The sequence below is a fragment of the Bolinopsis microptera genome, chromosome 13, assembly GCF_026151205.1.
Source record: "Bolinopsis microptera isolate Bmic1 chromosome 13, MBARI_Bmic_1.0, whole genome shotgun sequence".
Lineage (NCBI taxonomy): Eukaryota > Metazoa > Ctenophora > Tentaculata > Lobata > Bolinopsidae > Bolinopsis > Bolinopsis microptera.
The window spans coordinates 4,036,966-4,059,202 of record NC_087084.1 but is presented as its reverse complement, the minus strand read 5'-3'; the positions used below and the strand labels follow the sequence as shown (position 1 = coordinate 4,059,202).

The window sequence follows — 22,237 nt, the reverse complement described above, 5'->3', positions numbered from 1 at the left end:
AAATCTTACCTCTAGAAACCCCAGAACTCATCAAGCCTAGTCTGAATTCAAAACTAGTTGACCAGCTACGTACAGTTTCCTGGACAACTGGAACCTTTTGGGCCATGCACAAGCCAATAGCATGTATGGTCCTGCAGTGGGGTCTCCTTGTCCTTGGATCTGTGTTTTAATCCGTCTTTTCTTAAAATTTTCCATTTGTGTCACTTAGAATCACCTTTTAAATGTTAATCGACACCACTGGTCCTAGTTAAATTTAGCCATAGCACGACTACTCGAACTTAACAGTTAAATAGGCGTGACATACTATTATATTCTTATAATTATATCATATGAATTGATTGCACTGCTAATAAATAAAATACTTTGTTTTACTAAAAAAATACTTTGTTTTACTAACAGAACAACATAAACAGAGGAGGATTTCCTTAAAGCACTATACACTGGTTGACCAACAAATCTTGAACCAGGGATTAACCCATTAGTGACGACGAGTTTTAAAGTTTGTCGATTTTGGTGCCATTCAGCACACTAGGTCACTCCACAGTTCATAGCAAAAATGAGATATCCATAAAAGCTAATCTGTATCTCGTTTACTTTTAAAGATACAGCTATGGTCCCATATGACCTACTCGTCCGGGTCGCCAGATACCCATCACGTTTTTTCAGCTATTACCTCTGAAACGAAGACATTAGGATTTACATGGATTGTTTCTTTGTTATTGAAAACGAAACTTCAGACTCTAACAAGCTTACAGGCTTCCACGTCTCGTGTACCCTAGGATTTGGTTTTTGGATCGGATACTCAAAACAACGACAGAGGAGCGATCTACAGTGACGTTACAGGAACATTGCATACTCCTACGAGTTGCACGTAGCAGGCCATGACCTCCCCTGGAAGTCCCTGTCTCTCCGTCGTTAACCCGGCGGGGATGCACCAGGGGCGGTGGTAACAGAACTTCAAGACTCTCAGAGTCTGTTGTCGATATCTATGTTTAATATATTTATGGTATATAATTTGGGAGTCTCTCTCTCCGGCAGCAGGAGTTGGAGAATGGGGACGAGTTGTGAAAGCCACCGTAAGAAAGACTTACTGTCGACGCCGACCAATCAAAAGAAAGAAAACAAAACTTAAGACATGTCTGTTTTAAAAATCTTTTCAGTAAAATTTGTTCACATGGTTGCCTAGTGGTTGGAGCAACTGCCTTGTATGCAGAAGGTCCACGGTTCCAATCCCAGTTTCACCTAGCCTAGGGAGTATCTAGTAATGATCCATCATATCTGTGTGGAATTACACATCTTTGTAATCCTGTGTAGACTCTGCTGTGTGATAGGAAACGTTGTTGAGCGTTCAATGAGTTACTTTAGATGGCTTGAACTAAATATTAGATTTGGAGTTCTTTTTCAGCTTTCTAAAGCAATGAATATATGTTAAAAGTAGTTATTATTTTATTGTATTGAAAACTAATAGTTATAAATTACTTAATTACCTTAGGATGAACAGTTTAACGTAAAGTCAACCCAGCAGCACATGAAGACTCTTTTTCTAAGTTTCTTACTACTTATACACTTCGACTTATCAGACTCATTTTTTCTTAAAAGACGGAGGCGAGCACCGCAGGTAATACAACTTGTCAAATTAATTTTAGAAATTCATCAATATAAAGTGTTTAGTCATGTGTTACTTTAAATACCAGATTCATATAGATACCTTTGTTTGTGCAGATAAGTTTGATTGGAAATTAGATGATTTGAGCCACCCATTAAATCACTGTTTCTTAGACTAAATAACCATGTTTTCTCAGCCTGTGCCTAAAGACTGTGTTTTAAGTGAGTGGGCTACTGTTATAGAATGTTCTGCAGACTGTGGTCCATCTGGCATTGAAACTCAGCAGAGGTAATTTATTTACACTAATAGTTAGGGTCTTATGCACAATGTCTGTGAAACAATTTGCGACAAGCATTTAATTGTTAACACTTGTTTTCAAGATAACCTGCTGTATACTTTTTGTTACTTATTAGACAGCTTATAAGTTATAAATTGATTGAATATTTTCATTTCATCTCTGTTTTAAAAGTCACTCTGACTTCTTCTTCTCAGGCGGATTATTGTAGAAGGAAGAAATGGAGGGACATCATGCTCAACGTACGAGTTAGAAAGAACTGTAAGTTCAATTTCTGTCATCTCTCTTATCGTGATACATTTTTCTCCAAAAATCACATCTGATAAGATTCATGTTTCAGTAACCAGAGCCATGCAATGAACCATACAATTACAATTGGTCAATTATTGTATGCACTGACATTTGTCAATTAAAAATAAATTCAAGCCTATCATTGTGTAACATAAAACAGTGAAATATCATAACAATGTTGTTACAGGTGTCATGTAACAGAGTTTGTTACAATGAGGGTGAGTTGAACACAGTATTGAACAAATGTGATTGTGCTACGGGCTACGCTGGAGAGTGCTGTAACCAAGGTATCTCTTACTTATCTTTTATGTTTTCCTTTAAGGCTCTTGAAGATGGCAATATTTGTAACACTTTGAACTTTATAATACAGTTTGTACCAGAATTCCAGAATTGACAGAACGTAGTATGAGATGTTCTCTGAGCAGAGAATATTTCATACTACGTTCATTTTGGGAAAATTTGGGAAAATTTTGGGCAAATTTGATATTGAAAATGCACATTTTTACATTCTAAAATTGAACATTAGTCATATGATAATTACACGTGTTTAAAAATCTCAGATGTGGATGAGTGCAGCAGTGATCCCCCTCCCTGCTCTCACATATGTAATAATGAACCCGGGTCATTCTCATGTGAATGTGAGGAAAACTACACTTTGGATACTGATAACACCAGCTGTCTTGGTGAGATCTTAATTAATTAGAGCTTAATTAATTTGATCTTAATTAATTTGATCTTAATTTTGTAAGATTACTAACCGTTTTGGGTGAAATATTTTACTAACTCTTGAAAAAAAGGGTGTCATGTTATAAAAATTATATTTTACATGTTAAGAGATAACGCATTTTAATATTAAGATGCATAACATTCGAATAAAATATTAACCTGCTACAATGTATTAATCCCTGTTAACCCCACTCTCAGATGCTAAGGAATGTCAGCGCACACCGGCTCCCTGTGCGCATCGCTGTAGAGAATTAGACGGGGGTTACACTTGTTACTGTGAGGATGGGTACGAACTTGATGACGACCAGAAAAATTGCAACGGTAAGTTTATTTCAGCATTATTGTTTGCTCTTCACTTTTTAACAGGAAAAGAATGCATGAAGACGAATGATTTTCGCTCCTGTGCAACTGAATTGACTCCTCTTGATAACTGACTACTGACTACTGACTACTGACTACTGACTACTGACTACTGACTACTGACTACTGACTACTGACTACTGACTACTGACTACTGACTACTGACTACTGACTACTGACTACTGACTACTGACTACTGACTACTGACTACTGACTACTGACTACTGACTACTGACTACTGACTACTGACTACTGACTACTGACTACTGACTACTGACTACTGACTACTAACTTCCTACTCCTGCAGATATAAACGAGTGTAAGACAGGGAGTATTTGTCAGTACAAATGTAAGAACACTCCTGGTGATTACGAGTGCGAGTGTCAGTTTGGTTACTTCAGAAACTCTGATAACAAAACCTGTACAGGTACAAATCCACATTGTTGTTGGAGCATTGGCAGTTGAGATGAACCTTAGAATGACCTCACTCTATATTATCATGTCACAGTGCATTACATTGTTCATTCTATTTTTGTTATTCCAAAAGTGGAAACTTAACATTTTAACATATTTATTCTAAATTTTCATAATTATTTGACTAGACGTGATTTACCCTAAAATGTGTTCTAGATGTTGACGAATGTGTCCGAAATAACACATGATTTACCCTGAAATGTGTTCTAGATGTTGACGAATGTGTCCGGAATAACGGAGGCTGCAAGCAGACCTGTGAGAATCTTGTTGGTGGGTTCAGATGTAAATGCGGACCGGGTTATGTGCTTGCTGATGATAATATCAGTTGTAATGGTAAGAAATTTGTTGATAATAATTAATACATCTTTAAAAAGTGACAGCTGTAGATTCTCGATGGGATTGTTGGGGAGTCAAATTTGGGCCACTTGTCGGTAAATAGATAATTCAGATAATAAATATTTCAGGTAATAAACTGGGGTTACAAATGTAATGTATTCAACCTTCTTTTTTGCAACATTATAGTGAAGCGAAGTTGGAGGTCGATTTGGTTTGATAATTTCGACTTTTGACTTTTACGTACGAAGTTGCAAGGCTTGATTCAGGGTTGATTCAATTATTTGTTATAAAATTAAATTTCCCCCATGTTATGTGGCGTACAGTATTACATGCTGCATATGCAGGAAATACACACGACGTGTCCTTGGCATTTGTTGCGCTATTGTAATTTGTAACCATATAATAGGATACGCTTGTCCTTTTATCACACTATGTTATAATATTATTATATAACATAGTGTGATAATAGGACAAGCGTGTCATAAACATGTCATAACCATGTCATAACCATGTCATAACCATGTCATAACCATGTCATAACCATGTCATAACCATGTCATAACCATGTCATAACCATGTCATAACCATGTCATAACCATGTCATAACCATGTCATAACCATGTCATAACCATGTCACGGCTCAAAAGTAGTCACTAGGTGGTCACTAACTGGCACTTCAAAAGTGGATTTTCCAGTGGGTTTAAAGTTCAGATAAAGCTCATACTATAATCCCCCGACCTTCACCTGTATAATTACATATTCAAGTATAACCTCAATCAAAATACCATTAACTTTCAGATAGGGACGAATGTTCAACACATGGTGACACACTATGTGAACAACTGTGTATCAACATTCCCGGGAGTTATGAGTGTGGCTGTATTCGTCCTTACACTCTTAACGCCGACCTCAGGACATGCTCATGTAAGTTTAATTAATTAGTTATTATAATCAATAGGTTGATTGTTTAATTAACATGCAGTTGATAGTTAAAATAGTGGAACTAAATTTGATAACCATGTCAATTGTCAATGGACAAATTATCTTTTAAAAATGTGATCGTTGGAAGCTAACACATAAGATTAAGCTGCTTTCTTACGATTTCTGTGTATAATTCTTGATTTTATTGTACCGATAATCTTAATATGTTCTCAAACCTTACTATGTTTATTCTAGAACAATCTTAGAATATTTATTTAAAGCTGCTACTGTGCAAGAGCATTTAAATTTTCAACGTTAAAACAGCTCGTTTCAACGTTAAAACAGCTCATTTCAACGTTAAAACAGCTCATGTATTTTACCGCTGAAAATTTACCGATCATTGTTCAAACACACGTGAAATAAAAACATATAAACGGAATTCCGTCTGCGATCAAACCGGGAGCAATTAAAACACTCACCAGACTTGTGTGTGGGAATGTGTGTAATGTTCTGATGTTGTGTGTAGCATTGCGTGTAAACACTCAATAGGTATTTGTGTAATTAATACTAATCAGTTTCTGTGTGAGCATTTTATTTTCTTATTTTCTTAATCTCTTCTCACGACATTGTGTGTTCTCTAAAGTCGAGTTTATGGCTGAAATTACTAACAATTTAGTGTTGCGACTAAATTACAAGTTAAGTGTGTAGGGTTATTATATTAATTAAAAGTATGTACAGGCGGATGTATGTTCCAATACACGGCCAGATATAGCTCAGAAACGTAAAAAAAGTGTAAAGACGACGATATGTTACACGCTCACAATTACATCAAACTACCTTGAATAACAGTACTTTTTTGAATATTTGCCAAACTTAAATTTGATACAGTTTGTAATAATATAAATAATATGGGGGATTTAATCCTCAGCTTTCATCATATTATATACTTACTGTACTAGTGATGATAAATTATCCAAATGATGTAGTCAGTAACTAACAAACCGTTGAAATACTTTTTATACCATGTTATTGGCTGATTCAGATGTAACGTCTCCAGGAATTCAACACAGAATTTAGCAATATTTTACTTTTTTTTTCAATTCCCAAAGGAGTTAGAAGTTTTGTAGTCAGACATTACTCAGTTTCCCCTTCAAGATCAATCTAAACTTAACAAATTTACCTTATCATGCAAAAGATAAAATCAATGTAACTAGTCGTACACCAATTATAGTGTGATTATATAACTTTGGAACCGTTGCCCATGGTCGATCCATGATCAGTTAAAGATCATTCACATTTATCGCGGAATGTAGGTGGTAAAAATGGCAACGACCCCCCCCCCGCCCCTTTTTATCCATACTGTTCAATTATTGTTCTTCCTCAGAAAAATATGACATGCAAAGTGTTACCTTGTGTACAAAATTTATATTATATACAATATAAAACAGTGTATATCGTACGTAGTTTACAATATAATAGATTGTATAATATTGTTTATATTATATTTATATTTATATACGCCAGAATGTTATGTACAAACCCTTTAGTTCCATGGCCAATTTTTCACTGTATTAATACGCTTAAAAAAAATATACCCGATTTTTTGGCTCTCTCTTTTCGATTCACTGAATTAATACAGCTTAAAAAAATCGTAAACATGTTTACGATTAAATTTTTCTCACTGTATTAATACAGTGGCTGCGGTCGTAATCGATATTATAATTGCATTTTGTTGTCCCGCAAGTTTCTGGGATCAACTATATTCCGTTGTGGAATGCGTTTACTCATAACCTAATTACACTGCACTAATTGCACTGATAAGGGGTGGGGCTCATGTTTTGTGTCCGTTTTTGTCCGTTCGGTACCCTATATTTTCAAAACGGACAAAAATTAGGGCGGACAAAAAAGGACAAAAAATGTTATGGAATTTGGGAATAACATTTAGATGCTTCCTCCTTTCCTCCAGCCTCCTCCTCCCCCTCCTCCTCATCCTCCTCTCCCTGCTGCTCCTCCTGCTGCTCCTCCTGCTCCTCTTCATCCTCAGTCCTCCTCCTCAGTCCTCAATCCTCCTCATCCTCAGTCCTCCTCATCCTCAGTCCTCCTCCTCCTCCTCTTCATTCTCCTGAAGTCTTCCTCCTTCTCCTCAGTCCTCCTCCTCTTCTTCCCTCTCCTCAGTCCTCTTTCCCCTCTGTCCTCATCCTCCTCCTCCTCCTCATCCTCCCTCTCAGTCCTCTTTAGTCCTCCTCTCCTCCTCCTCCCAGTCCTCCTCCTTTTCCTCTTCCTCCTCAGTCCTCTTCATTCCTTCTCCTTCTCAGTCCTCCTCTTCAGTCCTCCTCCTTTCTTCCTCCTCAGTCCATATATGTGCGATACCTTCTCAGTCTTCAGTCCTCAGTCCTCCTTCTCCTCCTCCTCCTCAGTCTTTCTCCTCCTTCTCCACCTCATCACTCATCATTCCTTCTCCTCCTCCTCCTCCTCCTCCTCCTCCTCTTCCTCCTCAGTCCTCCTCCTCCTCCTCAGTCTTCCTCCTCCTCCTCCTCAGTCCTCATCCTTCTCAGTCCTCGTATGTACGATACCTTCTCAGGTAAATAGAATTGCAGGACAACATTCTGCTTCCAGACAGTACATTGGTTGTTACACTAAGTAAAAGTTTGTGTATCCTCATTTTAAAACTCGTGTGGCCGCAGTCCTGATCTTGCTCGACACCACCAATAGTAATACGCATATCGATTACTGCGTGCAAATTAATACGGGCATGGAACAGGTCACCTGTATTAATTTTATTTCACAAATAAAAATTTCATATTTTTTTCACTGTATTAATTGGCCATGGAACTAGAGGGTAAGCACTAAAAACTTTACTAGTCGTACATTACGATGATCTCATTGCGTAATATACTCCTTTGTAATATACTCCTGTGTGAGTTTACCATATTATGTTGCCGTATCGAACACAAAATGTTAAAATGTTAAACTTATGAGTATAGTGCTTCAGATTCAGAATTATTAAACAAAGTGTGATGAAAATTGGAGTTACTCAATACTCACCTTGACCTACACGGTGTATAACAATATTATACATTTATCACATGCCTTCTCATGCGATATCAAAACTTTCGCCCACGAGGCTTGCCGAGTTAGCGAAAGTTTCGATATTTCCCGAGGCTTGCCGAGGGTTATATCGACATTTTCAATCACGAGGCTTGCCGAGTTTTGAAAATGTTGATATCGCATGAGAAGGCATGTGATTAATGTTTTATCACACTTTCTTTGGAGCCAAATTTGGCCGGGAAAGCAGAATTTGATCAAACGTTAGTTATAAATATCACCAAAGCAAAACTAGACATGTCGAACTTATTTATGTTTAATGTTTATAATGTCCAAGCTATATGTATAGCTCTCGATGAGTTAGTATTTCAGATATCGAAGATACAATACGTAAAATTAGGATCTCACGTTTTCACATTTATGACACAGTGAATGCTGTACGACGCGCCCAATTTGCTTTCTTATACTGATACGTAGTGCATGTAATATTAAATATATTCACGCCTATGGGTCTCGTACTTATTGCAGTCTAGAATATTCCACCACGAGCGCGTCTTTGAATCATAAATTATATCCTAGATATCAATCGATGTGAGGTGATTCTTATACTTTATTTCTATTAGATATATTTTGAGTCATTAAAACTGAAGATGTATAATGTATAGAACATCCGTTTAAGTGTTGATTATACATCACAGTTCTTATCGTATAATCTGTATCTACGATGAGGTGAAAGAATTTCCTAGTTCTTGTATTTGAATATAGCTGTGGGGTCATAATTAGTGTCTATTTATCAGTCCACATTATACACTACACTCCCTAATTTAAATCAACAATATTATCGTCCGTCTTGATTCTTGATTGTCTGTTATTTCAGAATGATTTAATCAATGCAACTTGTAATCGTTAACTTAGAATTTTATCAAGTATTCTGCTTAGTTCTTAGTCAGTATTCATCTTTACTTGCCATTATTTGCCATTATCTGCTTCGAGCTAGAAATTATCTGAACTGGAAATTATCAGAACATTTGTAATATTCAAATGTATCTCTTCAACATTTTAGAACGCAGTACTCCACCAGCCTATAACCACCCTGGTCATGGCCAGGTAGTTCACCCGTACTGTTACCAATATAAATATTGAATTGGTCTAATGAATGGCAGCACATTAATCATCGGACCTGTTTGCCCCAGTGCCCAGACTGATTTATAACCAGATTAGCTGATTAAGTTACGTCATTCGTCCCTTGATATATTTATATAAATAATATGTATATTTTATAGGATGTTTTTATTGCACTTATTTGCACTAACTAAAATTCAGTTAAAACTAGTCCTGGGATAGAATTTCCGCTCTTTATTGTACAGAATCTACATATAAGTCTCTTTATCAGTCTGTTTATAGATCAGCCACGAATTTCGCAAGCTAATCTAGGCGAAACCGGTTTGGAAAAGCCAAGTATAATTTCTGCACAATTTCTTTATGGAATATGGCTCAAAGAAGGGATCAGAGGGGGTTAAAATTGAGGTCTGAAATGGCTGAAATCTGGCTTTGTTTTGTGTGTTTTCTTCGTTCGAATTAATCAAACATCGTCTAGTGTTTACTATTTAAAATTCAGGTCTGAAATGGCTGAAATCTGGCTTTGTTTTGTGTGTTTTCTTCCTTCGAATTGATCAAACATCGTTTCTGTGTTTACTACTTTTTGTGAGGGTGACTGTAGTTTGTTCTGACACTTCCTTTTTAATTTCAAGTAAGCGATTAAGGAAATTAATGAGCCTGATTGATTGTATCGCTGACAAGTACCAAAACTTTGTGCAACTTTCAAGTCTGCTTGTAAACTTTAATCTCATTTTCAGTAACCTTAAGTCGCTTGAAACTCGTACAAACCAGGGAGTTTTTACTTTGTTTCATCATCCGAAGCCTAATTAGGTATTGAACTATGAAGTGCAGTAAAAAAGCAACAGCTTGAAAAAGTTTTACAACAAAAAATTGTATTTTGCTTGACGCATCTCAAACACAAGGAAATATTTTCAAAACCAGTTATAAATATAAATTTTTCCTTATCCTGGAAAGTTTATCTGATCATTGCATTAACGGTCATAGACTACTTCAGGTTGTTGATTTAAATCTTTATTTAAATCAGTACCTCGCAGTAGTAGAACAGATGTTGAGAGTGGGCTCCTTGTTCCTATGGGAATATCGGGCTCTCTCTGAGTAACTGATTGATATTTCATGCCCCCGGGTGAGAGCCAGTGCTCCCCATCGGGGCATGTAATATCAATTCTGCTTTCCTGCTAAATTTGGCTCGAAAGTGTGATAATATAATATCTTGATACCCTATACTATTACATTATCACATTTAACATTCTGTTGTGAGTTTACAGACAAGATAAGTCAGTGTTAAACTAAGCGATGATTTGTTCAGTCTATAATTATCATTATGATATCACGCAGTATCACGTACATAACAGTGTAGTGTATGTGGAATGTAGGGAAACTACTATCAAACTACTATAAAACTACTATAAAACTACTATAAAACTACTATAAAACTACTATAAAACTACTATAAAAATACTATAAAACTGCTATAAAACTACTATAAAACTACTATAAAACTACTATAAAACTACTATAAAAGTATTTATACACATCTAGATGAACAGCTTTATGTCATGTTTGATAAAGTGTCTTTATAGTGTATAGTGTATAATGTATAGACCATGTATTATTTGCGGGATTGGAATAGAGGCTATTGTTAAACACGCGATAGCTCAGAACGTTGTAAATATTTTAAATAACGACGTAAATATTTTAGCCGTTATTAGTGGATCATTGTTTAAACATTAGCGGAACAGGTGATCAAAATTTGACTGGCATTTGAAGTTAACAATACCAAACCTTCAGCGGATAAAGTTATCTATTAAATATATATTTATAATAATTTATAAATAAGGTAGTTCAACAACTTTGACTAGAAACTAAATTCGCTTACAGTTACATGTGCATCAAATTGTCCTTGAATTGCGTACTTAACATTTTTCATTGAATGAGTGAAATGCAAAAATAAGCTCAAGTTACATTTATTTATTGAGTTATTGGCATTAAGGCAATAAATAGTTAATAGGGCTGCACGACGGCCATCACTAAATATACGTCATTAATTGGTGACATGATCTGATCTCCGTGCGACCCCTAATAATGAGGGGGCTTGGCCGTCGGCCTCCCATAAATAGAATTTACTTTGGGTGCTCCACACTCAACAGGTGTACAACTACACTGTACTAATACTATTAATGCTACTCAAACTATGGTTAACAAATATAGGGCCAAGTTTTCACTTTTCTAGAATCTCCGTATTTTCTGGTCTGGTAATAACCATAGTTAATATCCCAATTTGGAAAGTAATTTAATTGTGGCAATTAGTCAATATTGGTTGTTAAAATCCTCTAATTATAAGCATTTCATTGCATAATTAATTTGCAATATAATATTTTTCCATTTTTAAACATTTGATAAAATCTCGATTAATTTTTCCAGTCATGGAAATTGGAATGTTGCCTAATGATTTAATAAATCAACTCAAAACGATAGGGAAATAATTCCTGATAGCAGTTCCAGAATCCAGTAATTTGAACATCGTGGCCCCATTCCCGGAACGGCCAAATTCCAGACCAGGCTAATATTAGGTCCAATTTCTGCAGATTTGAACATCACCCTGTCAATAAGTCAATCGTCATGAGTCCTGCGATATCTACTCACCAGAATTAAAATACAATTATTGATTACCCGAACCTGCACCATGACTCAATGACTGGCTATGCGTCATCACTGGCACTGTTAAGTGTTAATACGATAACTTAACTAGTCCCCCCAGCCTCAGTGTTACACCATGGTGATAAATTTAATCAACAACAAACCTTCTTCTGTGGAAGTCCACCAATCTCTCTCTCTCTCTCTCTCTCTCTCTCTCGGCCGCCAATCACCTTATCATGTGGGCAGCTGTAACAGTTTTTACACGGAGAGCCGACATCATCTCTGATATCAAACACTAATTGTATTTCCAACTGGAATTCTCATTAAAGATTGGCAATTTTAAATTTGTTTGGTTTGTTTCGGCTGGACTGCAAATCTGTTTTGGAACCTCCCGCTCGATGGTTTTCTTTTGTAAGTTTGTTTTTTGCTCAGTTTTAGTTCTTTGTGTAGTGTACAGTGCTCCTGTTAATAAGAAAGCAAACTGTAAAGATGATTACGATGGGTACCAGGTGAATCACAGTCATTTAGCCAATTAGCTGATTAGATAATTACCCGTTAGCTAATTAGATCTGACTCTGTTGATTCGATTCAACTTGGTAGAAACTTGATTTTCTCCATGACCTACGACTCTGAATTAGTGAATTATATAGTGGAAATCCTGTCTAAATTTATCCACTATAACATTAAAATTCAGGTAGTGGAACTAAAAGTAGGGCAAGACATTCACGACCCAGTGGACCAAGCTCTGAAAACACTTCAATCAGAGGGGAAAGTAAGGATCCTGAGTATGAGCGGACACAAGGGGTTTGTGTTCGGATACAAGGTTAACATCCTGATTTCTAACATCACATCCTTCAATGACTCAATCAGGACTGATTTCCCCTTCATCTATCAGTCATATTTGATTGATGTTAAGTTTGTTGCAGTAAGCAAGCTGATCAGGGAAAATGGGGGAAGACCGCCCATCGAGGAATACCGAAATGATGAAGAAGATCAAGCTAATCATAAAGCTGACATAATTGCATCAAATTTTATAAATGTTCACCTTCCAAACCTGAATCAATACATCCCTCCCACAGAACCCCCTACACCACTACCCCACTCAAAACAATCTGATGAAATGTTCGGGTTCCACTCATATCATACCATACATTCCATCTACAATCACTTGGAGGAACTCAGCAGACACCATTCTGATGTTTTAGAACTGTTTGAGTTGGACGGTGAGACGTACGAAGGTAGAAAGCTACGAGGAGTAAGGGTAACCAATGGTGTGGGAAGCTCAGCGTCACGTGATAAACCCATGGTGTATCTAGATGGTGGTATACACAGTAGAGAGTGGATCTCTCCTGCTACAGTTATGTACCTGATAGAGGGTCTGATAGGACGGAGAGAGCAGGACAAGTCAACACAGACAGATGCTCTGAGAGAAACGTTCCAGTTTGTTCTCATACCGGTGACTAATCCTGATGGGTATATTTACTCTCGGGAGGAAAGAATGTGGAGGAAGACAAGGAAACCTGCGGGGTGTCAGTATAATCTGAGGGATTGTAATGGAGAGTGTTTGTTGAAGGTTTGTTATGGAGTTGATGCAAACAGGAACTGGGATATGGACCACGCGGCTAAGGGCGGAAGTAATGAGCCTTGTGATACCTCATTTCCGGGGAGCGCACCGTTTGATCAAGATTGTGTTGTTATTATCAGGGACTTTCTGTTGAACCACAAGGAAAAGATAGTCTTGTCCATATCCTACCACAGCTATAGTCAGCTGTTTCTGTACCCCTGGGGTTACACTAAAAGCCCCTCCCCTCACCTTACTCACCACACTAAAGTAGGGGAAGCATTTGCACGTGCTGTTGCTGCGCGCCATGGCGTGCACTACAAAAACCACCCTGTAGTGAACATTTGGCATGACAGGTTCCCTGGTAGTTGGTATGAAGTGAGTGGCACTTTAATCGACTGGGTGCACCACCGCCTGGGTGTGGTGGATAGTTACGGGATTGAACTGAGGGATGAGGGCCGTCATGACTTCAGACTACCTGTTAATCAGATATTAGCTACTGGGGAGGAGAATTTTGATGGTTTGCTTGCGGTTGTTGATAACATTGCTTATTATGGTGCACCATAAATTTAAATTTAGGTATATGGGTTTGTGCTCTTTTGAGGAGGGGGAAAGAGATTTTGGGATTATTTCTAGTGACAGTTTTTGATGTTAAACTCTGTCAGTATGATTTGAGTGTTTTACAACGATACCTTAAGTTACTTTCAGTATAATATTGATCGCTTAATGACCGCTTTGCTGTTTTATCCATAAATATGTTATGTTTGACATCAGCAGCTGCATCAAGCATGTGATAAACCTTAATCTTTGGCCATATTAAAGCCAAAGAATTAATTAGATATTATGTAAACAAGTCATGTTAGCAAAGAAAATTAGATTGCAATTGATTTCACGATCAGAGTGAATGCCATTAAATTAATGTCAATTTTGTGAAATATCTTGGTGGAGTGTCAATATTTTTTTCTAAATACTTCCAAAGAAATTGTTGTCATTATGAGTCATTGAGTACGTAGATAATTGATAAATAGACTGCAAACCTTTTTAGAGAGAACGTACTGTATATAATTAATAATAATGGTATTGCTATTAGAAAAGTCACTAAAATAGTGAAAATAAATTCAAAAATCTTACAAAAAATCACGCTAATTATGTACGAAAGTTTCAACTGTTATTCCAATTACACGAAATAAAACGAAATCTGCCATTTAGAAATAAAATTGTATGTTCATCGTATCTATTCATCCATTATATTTTGGAAGTGTAACAGAATGCTCACATAGCCTCGTTATTTAACAGTACCAGCAAAGCCGCCTACAGAGCCACCAGTAAAGCCGCCTACAGACCCACCAGTGAAGCCACCTACAGACCCACCAGTGAAGCCACCTACAGACCCACCAGTGAAGCCACCTACAGACCCACCAGTGAAGCCACCTACAGAGCCACCAGTGAAGCCGCCTACAGACCCACCAGTGAAGCCACCTACAGACCCACCAGTGAAGCCACCTACAGACCCACCAGTGAAGCCACCTACAGACCCACCAGTGAAGCCACCTATTGAAGACGTGGACAACGGAGACGACCCAGAAGAACAAACTGACGACGGAGATAAAGCTAATAATGAAGGACAAGTTGAAGACCAAAGTGATATAGTAACTGAAGAAGATGAGAATAATACTAACGATCATGATGACCAAAAAGATGATGAATCCGAAAAAAGTGATGCAGATAATGAAGACAACGTGAACGACTTCGAAGATAAAGATGGCACTGAAGATCAAAATTCAAACGACACAATTGATAATGGTGAAATATCTGACCCTGAAAAAACTCCTGAAAACCTCAAACCCCCAAAAGATAACGACTCTTTCCCATGTAATGTACTAATATGTAGAATAATATGTTGAAATGTGTTGATATGCTGAATATGCTGGTTTGGTTGAGTTTGATTTCTTTATATAACTTGTGGTGTGGTTTCTGTATACTTGATACTTATGTTTATGTTTGTTTGTTAATCAACGATATGAATTATGCATTCCTGTTTGTCCAATATGCATTCCTGTTTGTCCGGTATGCATTCCTGTTAAGTAGCACATACTTCCAGTAAGAATGTTACACAGGTAGAGGATAAGAATCTTGGAGTTATGTGTGTTATCTGCAATACTGTTGTCTTTGCAACGTACAACGCGTACATTAATGAAAACTAATACTCTTAATAATATTCATGAAACGATATTTAAAATCGTGTTTCCATTTCATTTTATAGACACCTGGTTTACAAAATGATAATAATTTTATTTCAAAACAGTAAAATTTCCACGTCTCATTTTTCCTCGGTTAATATCAACATAAGATCGAATCATAACATTCCAGTGCAGCCGAAATTGAACTGAAACTAACTCACTAACTCAGCTAAAAACGCTCCTATTATTTAAACTCTTCTCGCGCGTTAAACAAGTCCATCATCTTCACAATATAATTGTATTATAATTAATAGAAGATGACAAGTCATTTGTTTTTTAACAGCACGCAAAAACGGAAGTGAAAGTGAAAGTGATATTTCTCAGCAATATGACCCATGTAATGTACCACTAATGATTAGCCTGTGAATTGTTTGATCTTATTTGATTACTGCCGATTTAAAGCCGTGTTGTCACCACCTATCATGATTAAAACGGCCAGTGATTGTGCTTCCAACGTGCGGCGTAAGTGTGCCTTTTTGCAATATGATTGAAGAAAATCGCTTTAAAGCACACATGCGCCACGCAATGGATAATGCTTCTTAAAAATAGAGAAATAGGCACGACAGTCAGAGTAGTAACAGCACTTTTTATATTGATTTTCTTTTTTATATTGATTTTCTAACCGTTTGGAGGAGTAACTTAATGTTTGAAACTATCTTGTAGCGTATAAAATGTACTACCTTATGGTTATGTCATGTTTGGAATTTTGCCAACACAGTTAGACTACTACTGTAGAATGTAGATTAGTCAAATGCTTCACGAGTTGTTAGCCGACTACTCTCAGGAGTATTACACACTTCTGTGTTGACTGTCAACTCATTATTAATTAGTCACAAGTTTGGGATTATCCACTGCCAACATGCTGCAACTAGACATATTAAATCTTATGTCTTAACTTATAACTACTGCAGTTATACCCCGATTTACCGCAGAGTTTGGGAGAATCCTCGTTAATTCGGGGTTTGCGGTGAATCGGGCGTGGTAAATCGGGGTTTTACTGAACTACTAGTACTACACTGCCAACATATTGCAACTAGACTTAATCTTTACTTACTTACTAAATACTAATTTATCGCTTGCTGAACTTTAGATATAAATTCTTGCTGCTGCTACTCTGACTGCTGTTATCATTAATTAATTGATTAATTGCATAATTGACAAGAATGAGTTACGTGATTGTTTCTCATCTGCAGAATTTAAAAAAATTATTTGCATAGTTATAATCTTGCACATTCCTTACACATACCTTAATCTATTCATAGACTAATACACATAATACAGGAGACAATTTGATTCCATTGCTTTTAAAAATTAACTTATTGATTTACTTATAATTTATTATTAGCATGATTACTGATTATCATCCTTCTTTTGATTTGCTGCTACTTTTCTGCTACTTTTCCGCTGCATGTAATGCTGACTGATCTGCATGCCAATACTTACACTCAGGGTTATGTTATCATACGGTGATGTGTAATCTTTATTAATGAAACTAAACTTTGAGTCAATGTTAGTGATCAGTTATAGATCACGCGATCGAATAATCACGTCCTTCACAGTATGGTCCCTAGTAAAGGACATTGTATGCTCAAGTTATGCTCAATAACCTTGCATTTCTCTTCCTATGTAGTAAAATCATTGTGTAACACCAAAGTGATATGTGATGTCATAAGGTTACTACTAACCATGACGTCATAATGATCGAACCCTTACAATACTTTATCACCACCATATTTGGTACTCTGTGACGATGTTCTCATTTCCTGTTCATCAGGTGAAGGAGACGCGGCAGCTTGCGAAGCAGCAGCTGATCAAGTAAAAGAGCAGAGGAAAACAGGATCTGATAAAGATAGTGTTTATAATTGGATAATTGGAGTGCTGATAATTGTGTGCTTGGTGCTGTTAATGGCACTTGCACTTCTCTGCTATAGAAAGGGGTATGTGGTTTATTTAGATTTCCAGATTTATCCCTGGATTAAATTCGAATGGTTACAGAGTTGGATTAACTTAAAGGATGGATAAAGGCATGACATTCCGGGAATTGATATTTTCGTTTCGAAGTTAAGTGCTTCCTATCGATAAGAATTAATAATGAAATATCGCAGGTACTACAAACTGTTAGCTCCCAAACCACCCCCAATATCAACGATACCAAGACGACACAACAATGTAGTTTTCACACCTGACATAGGTCAGTTAACTTGGTTCACTAGCATAAATTCGGTAAAACGGAGTCCCCTCTGTGATTTGCTTCCTAATGGTCTATAAGTCCACTGGTCTAAGCAACCCTCTTGTAATTTCAATACAGTGTTTACATTGAACGAATTAAGAGTACACTGGATCGTGTCTTTTTTGGAACGCGCGATTCAGATAATTCTTAAAACTATCGCGCAACCGCTCCGATCCCTGCTCGCGCGCGCGCGCGCGCCCTCAAGGCCTCCGATCCAATAAATGCATGGATCACATGATCGCATGATGAATCACACCAGAAATACTACATAAGAGAATTGTATCATTATTTTGGTAGATGCATGAGGGAATCTTGGTAGAATCTTACATAATGGCAAGCCTGTTTTGTAAACGTCCCAACTAATTGCTTCATAATTGGATTGAGGCGTCTACTTTATTGCCAATAAGTCTGTCAGAGAGACCATGTTTCATGACCGCCAGAATGTCAACTAATCGCTCACTGGCTTTGACATTACTTCACACTGTTCTTTCATATAGAACTGTAAGATGTAGAACGCGTGAACTAAGGTTTATCTCCAGATCGTAGCGATGCACTGCTGGCTGTGAAGGATTGACATCTTCAATCAAATCTCTAGACGAAGTATCGTGTACACAATTAGTTGCTCCAATTAGAACTACAATTAATATAACTGACTGAAAATATCATTATATATCCAGATGACGACGACGCAAGTGGTGTTTACGAAGACCCTGATAATATGCTCTACGAAGAACTGCCTGATGGGCCAGGTTACATGCAAATGGCTGAACCAAATTGTAAGCAGGAAGTGGAAAATAATCAAACTGTAGAGGAAAACCATTATGTTGAGAATGATTATTGTGACCCGAAGCCTGGTAAGCATTGCAAATGGTGGATTCTAGGCTTTTGCTAATTGCTAGATTTTATTTTTCCGAAGATTGATAAGCTCTCCTCGCTGGAGGTTTTAGAAATAAAATTCATCTTGGTTTGCATTTCAGCACCTATATCTCGATATGATAGATTACAGCACTTTTTTTAGTAGATTATCTTTACCTCAGACTCCCCTTTGCTGGATCGTGGTCACTTACGCAGAATGTCTAGCAACTATGTACCTTTAACACATTCCACTTCTAGTGAGATTATTGTTATCTGGGATTTTGTCTTGTTGTGCCGCATTATTGCCGCATTATTGCCGTATTATTGCCGCATTATAGTCGCATTTTAGTCGTATCCAAATTTGGACCCCAAGTGGTGTCAATTAGGTAATAATTATTTTAGTCTCTTGAGTATTGACACCACTTTAGGGTTGGACGGGTTCCTACTTCCTGCTAGTCGGTATAAATCTCAAAACTGACGGACATAATCAGCTTTAGAAACCAAGATTTGAGGAGATATTTTAATTGAGGGGTTAATGTTGAGCTGGGGATTGTGCCTTTTTTATGTGATTTGATAAATAGGCCGCAAGCCAGACGTGCTCGTAATCAGAGTCAACAATTTTGACGATGTTTGATTCGTTATGTTTGTTTTTTGCTGTTGTTGATCAGAAGTGATTTTTAAAATCTAAAAAATTGTGCATGTCAAGTGAATGGAGTTGATCTCCAGCTGCATCTACCTTGCTGTTTCTGTATTGATCATGGTTAACCACAGATTCCACGATTTGTATCAAAAGAAGTTGTGTAGCACAATTCATTCTAAAACTGCTGTACGAAAAGAAAGACAAAGATTAAATCAGTTTATGTAATTTATTATTTAATTATTTGGAGCACAACAGATAATTAGTCATACTTAAAGTACTAACCCCACTTTTTCACCCAGGTCCCTCAGCATCTCATCAAGAAGTTCCAGTCTACGTTGACGGGGATTCTGCAGCACGTTTAGACACTGCCGCACGTGGAGACACTGCCGCACGTGGAGACACTGCCGCACGTGGTCCATCACCGGAGGAGGGGAACTACAGTTCTAGAGTAGAAGCAGGGGGATTTGATCATGAAGAGGACGATTATCAGAATAACCCACCTCTTTATGATAACATTTAGAAACATTCAGATGTCGGCCACGTACCATGACGTCACATCGCGTGTAGTGACGTCACATCACGTGTAGTGACGTCACACCATGCCGTACCACTTGAAGTAACGTTACGCGTTGAGACGGCGAATTTGAAGCTTTTTTATAACGACTTTTTGACTAAAATATGTTATGCGACATATAATGATAGAAGTATAAGTACAGATGACTGTGGTGATACAATTCAATATTATTGTTTTATCTGGACCCAATATATTCAGATTCAGAATTAAACTTGAAAGTTTATTTGAGACAGGTGCTGTGACAATTTCGAGTAGTTTTCTTTGATAGTTTAATATGATCGCTTTATTAATACGAGCTTTCTCAGCTATTAGGTAGCAGCAATGTCGGATATAAATTTGAGCTCTGGTATTTTACGCTGAGCGTTTTTCTAGTTAATTTTTCGTTTCTGAAAGTAAAGAAATTATAAAATATGTGGCTTTTTAACTTTTTAGTTTGTTTAGTTAATTGTTCATAGGATCCATATTTTATCTATATTTTCTGAACGATTCTTAAATCAGCCTGCAATCTGCATCTAAATTTTTACAATTTCACCACTAGAACTTCTAGGAATATACATCATTCGATGTTTTCAACACATTGAATTCTTTACTTCAGTCAGCTTTTAGTTTAACTGTAAATACCGTACATACCCATCATTATAATATAATCTGCTAGATTCCATTTAAGCTGTTAGACCTACAACAATTCACATTAATTGTGTTTTGGCTTTTTACTCATAGTTGAGGTTATGAAATGTAGTTAAGTTATGATGATCTTTGTATTAAAAGTTTTGAAACTAAATAATTTTCTTAATTATGCAAATGTTTGTCGCAAAAAATACCAACAATTATTTATTTCGTTGGCATTTAGAGATTGTATTATTAATACACAGAATAAACTGCTTGTTATACCATTATCTAATTGTTTTATTTTTAAATAAAGACAGTTAAGGTAATCTTATTCTCTCATGATCAGTGTGTAACTGTCCATAATGTAAAAGTTGTTATCTCTCTCTTGTTTACGATAATATAATGCATTAAATAGGGTTGCAATAACTGGGAGGGAGATAACTATTGTTATTGCCCTGGTACTACATTTAGGCTGTGATTAACAGGTAAATAGGAGTGCGATAACTATTGTTATCACATTATAAGCAGTGATGTAACTGCTTATTAGTTATTAGCTTCGCTAGTGGCAAATCGCCACGTGACCGATAATTTCGTATTAGATTGGTCGCTGCTGGATTGATGGAAGCTGACTGGCTGTTTTAATTATTGCTGTCACGTGTCAAATTGTCAATGTATAGATTCCCTGTCCCGATCATGATACAAAAATGTCCACATAAAATTACATATTCATAATTAATGATATGTGATACAGTAACGTTACTTCTATTCTTGGCGCCCCCCCCCCCCCCCCGCTTCACTCAAAAAGCGCCCCCCTTTCTGGAAGCTAGATTTGTCCGAGGGCCATTGCCATCACAATTTATAATTTTAAAACGGACGATAAACGTGTGAAAATAAAATTTGAATTCGGAAAGTGAGAAGTCGCGAGCAAATAATTTTACATGTAAGCTTCAAAAGCCGCGCGCTTTAGTAATTAAATCGTTCGTAATATTGCGCAAGACTGTTTTAGCGTTGGATAAAATATTATCTCGTGATGCCTGTTAATGCTTTTGATTGGACTATGCAAAAGTGACGTCGCGTGATGGTAAATGGTAATAGCCCTAATTAGTGAATCATTTATCTAAAATAGTGAATACCTAAATAGTGAATGTATTATGTACAGCTGGTTCATGAATCATGATGATTTGGTTATACAATGTTAGAATTTTGTTCGCCTTTCGTTGTCGTTTGACATTAGACATTCATTCGAAACAGCCGTTCAGTAATTTGTCTGATTAGTGGTGTTTTTTGATAAACAATGACGGTGTGCAATGGCGTCTGGCGGTGTACAATTAATATTTAAAACGGAGTTGTCTTAGCAGTTTCTACTTTCGTTTTAGCTTAGTCTTTATTACGATGAACTGATTCAGTGGAGATAAGTCAATTTTGTAAGACTAATTTTAGTCGAAGTTTAGGCAACGATGCCGTTTCTTACTTGTCGCAGGTTAATATTATTCATATGTTATTGATATAAGAATGATAACCTTGTTCAAAGAATGAGGAGTGTTGGTTGGCGTCTTCTAGATGTGTGTAGAGAACATCGATAGAATAATACTGAACATTATAGGTACTGATCATGATTGATACTCTTGAACTGTTTGCTTCAGTGTTGAGAAACACTGAGAAATGATGTAGTGTTGGTTGTTAGTTAATTTCTTTCTGTATTGCAAAGGTAAGTTTGT

General features: G+C 36.8%; 2 protein-coding genes across 7 annotated transcripts; both read left to right on the top strand.

Moving 5' to 3' along the window:
* The first annotated feature begins 1,218 nt into the window (after positions 1-1,218).
* LOC134825060 (fibrillin-1-like) lies at positions 1,219-20,806 on the top strand. Of its 6 annotated transcripts, none has more exons than XM_063837178.1 (15): positions 1,219-1,618; positions 1,803-1,894; positions 2,099-2,162; positions 2,380-2,479; positions 2,753-2,875; positions 3,117-3,239; positions 3,586-3,705; positions 3,963-4,085; positions 4,887-5,012; positions 14,857-15,243; positions 17,386-17,548; positions 17,717-17,802; positions 18,519-18,695; positions 18,879-18,953; positions 19,636-20,806. In XM_063837178.1, exons 1-15 carry the CDS (start codon positions 1,529-1,531, stop codon positions 19,854-19,856), a joined length of 2,070 nt encoding a protein of 689 aa, XP_063693248.1. In that variant the 5' UTR covers positions 1,219-1,528; the 3' UTR covers positions 19,857-20,806. The 6 variants fall into 6 exon arrangements, with proteins under 6 accessions (XP_063693248.1, XP_063693249.1, XP_063693250.1 ...); XM_063837180.1 differs by lacking the exon at positions 14,857-15,243 and adding an exon at positions 15,895-15,948 and having other exon boundaries at positions 1,224-1,618; XM_063837179.1 differs by lacking the exon at positions 18,879-18,953 and having other exon boundaries at positions 1,222-1,618.
* Positions 12,119-14,346, top strand: LOC134825121 (zinc carboxypeptidase-like). The gene is made up of 2 exons (XM_063837261.1): positions 12,119-12,319; positions 12,505-14,346. Exons 1-2 carry the CDS (start codon positions 12,209-12,211, stop codon positions 13,936-13,938), a joined length of 1,545 nt encoding a protein of 514 aa, XP_063693331.1. The 5' UTR covers positions 12,119-12,208; the 3' UTR covers positions 13,939-14,346.
* Positions 20,807-22,237: the final 1,431 nt, after the last annotated feature.

Coding starts and splice junctions, on each gene's coding strand:
- LOC134825060 (XM_063837178.1), top strand. CDS start 1,529: ATGAAGACTCTTTTTCTAAGTTTCTTACTACTTATACACTTCGACTTA. Junction 1,895..2,098: donor GGCATTGAAACTCAGCAGAG/GTAATTTATTTA, acceptor TCTTCTTCTCAG/GCGGATTATTGTAGAAGGAA. Junction 2,480..2,752: donor TGGAGAGTGCTGTAACCAAG/GTATCTCTTACT, acceptor TAAAAATCTCAG/ATGTGGATGAGTGCAGCAGT.
- LOC134825121 (XM_063837261.1), top strand. CDS start 12,209: ATGGTTTTCTTTTGTAAGTTTGTTTTTTGCTCAGTTTTAGTTCTTTGT. Junction 12,320..12,504: donor ATGATTACGATGGGTACCAG/GTGAATCACAGT, acceptor ATTAAAATTCAG/GTAGTGGAACTAAAAGTAGG.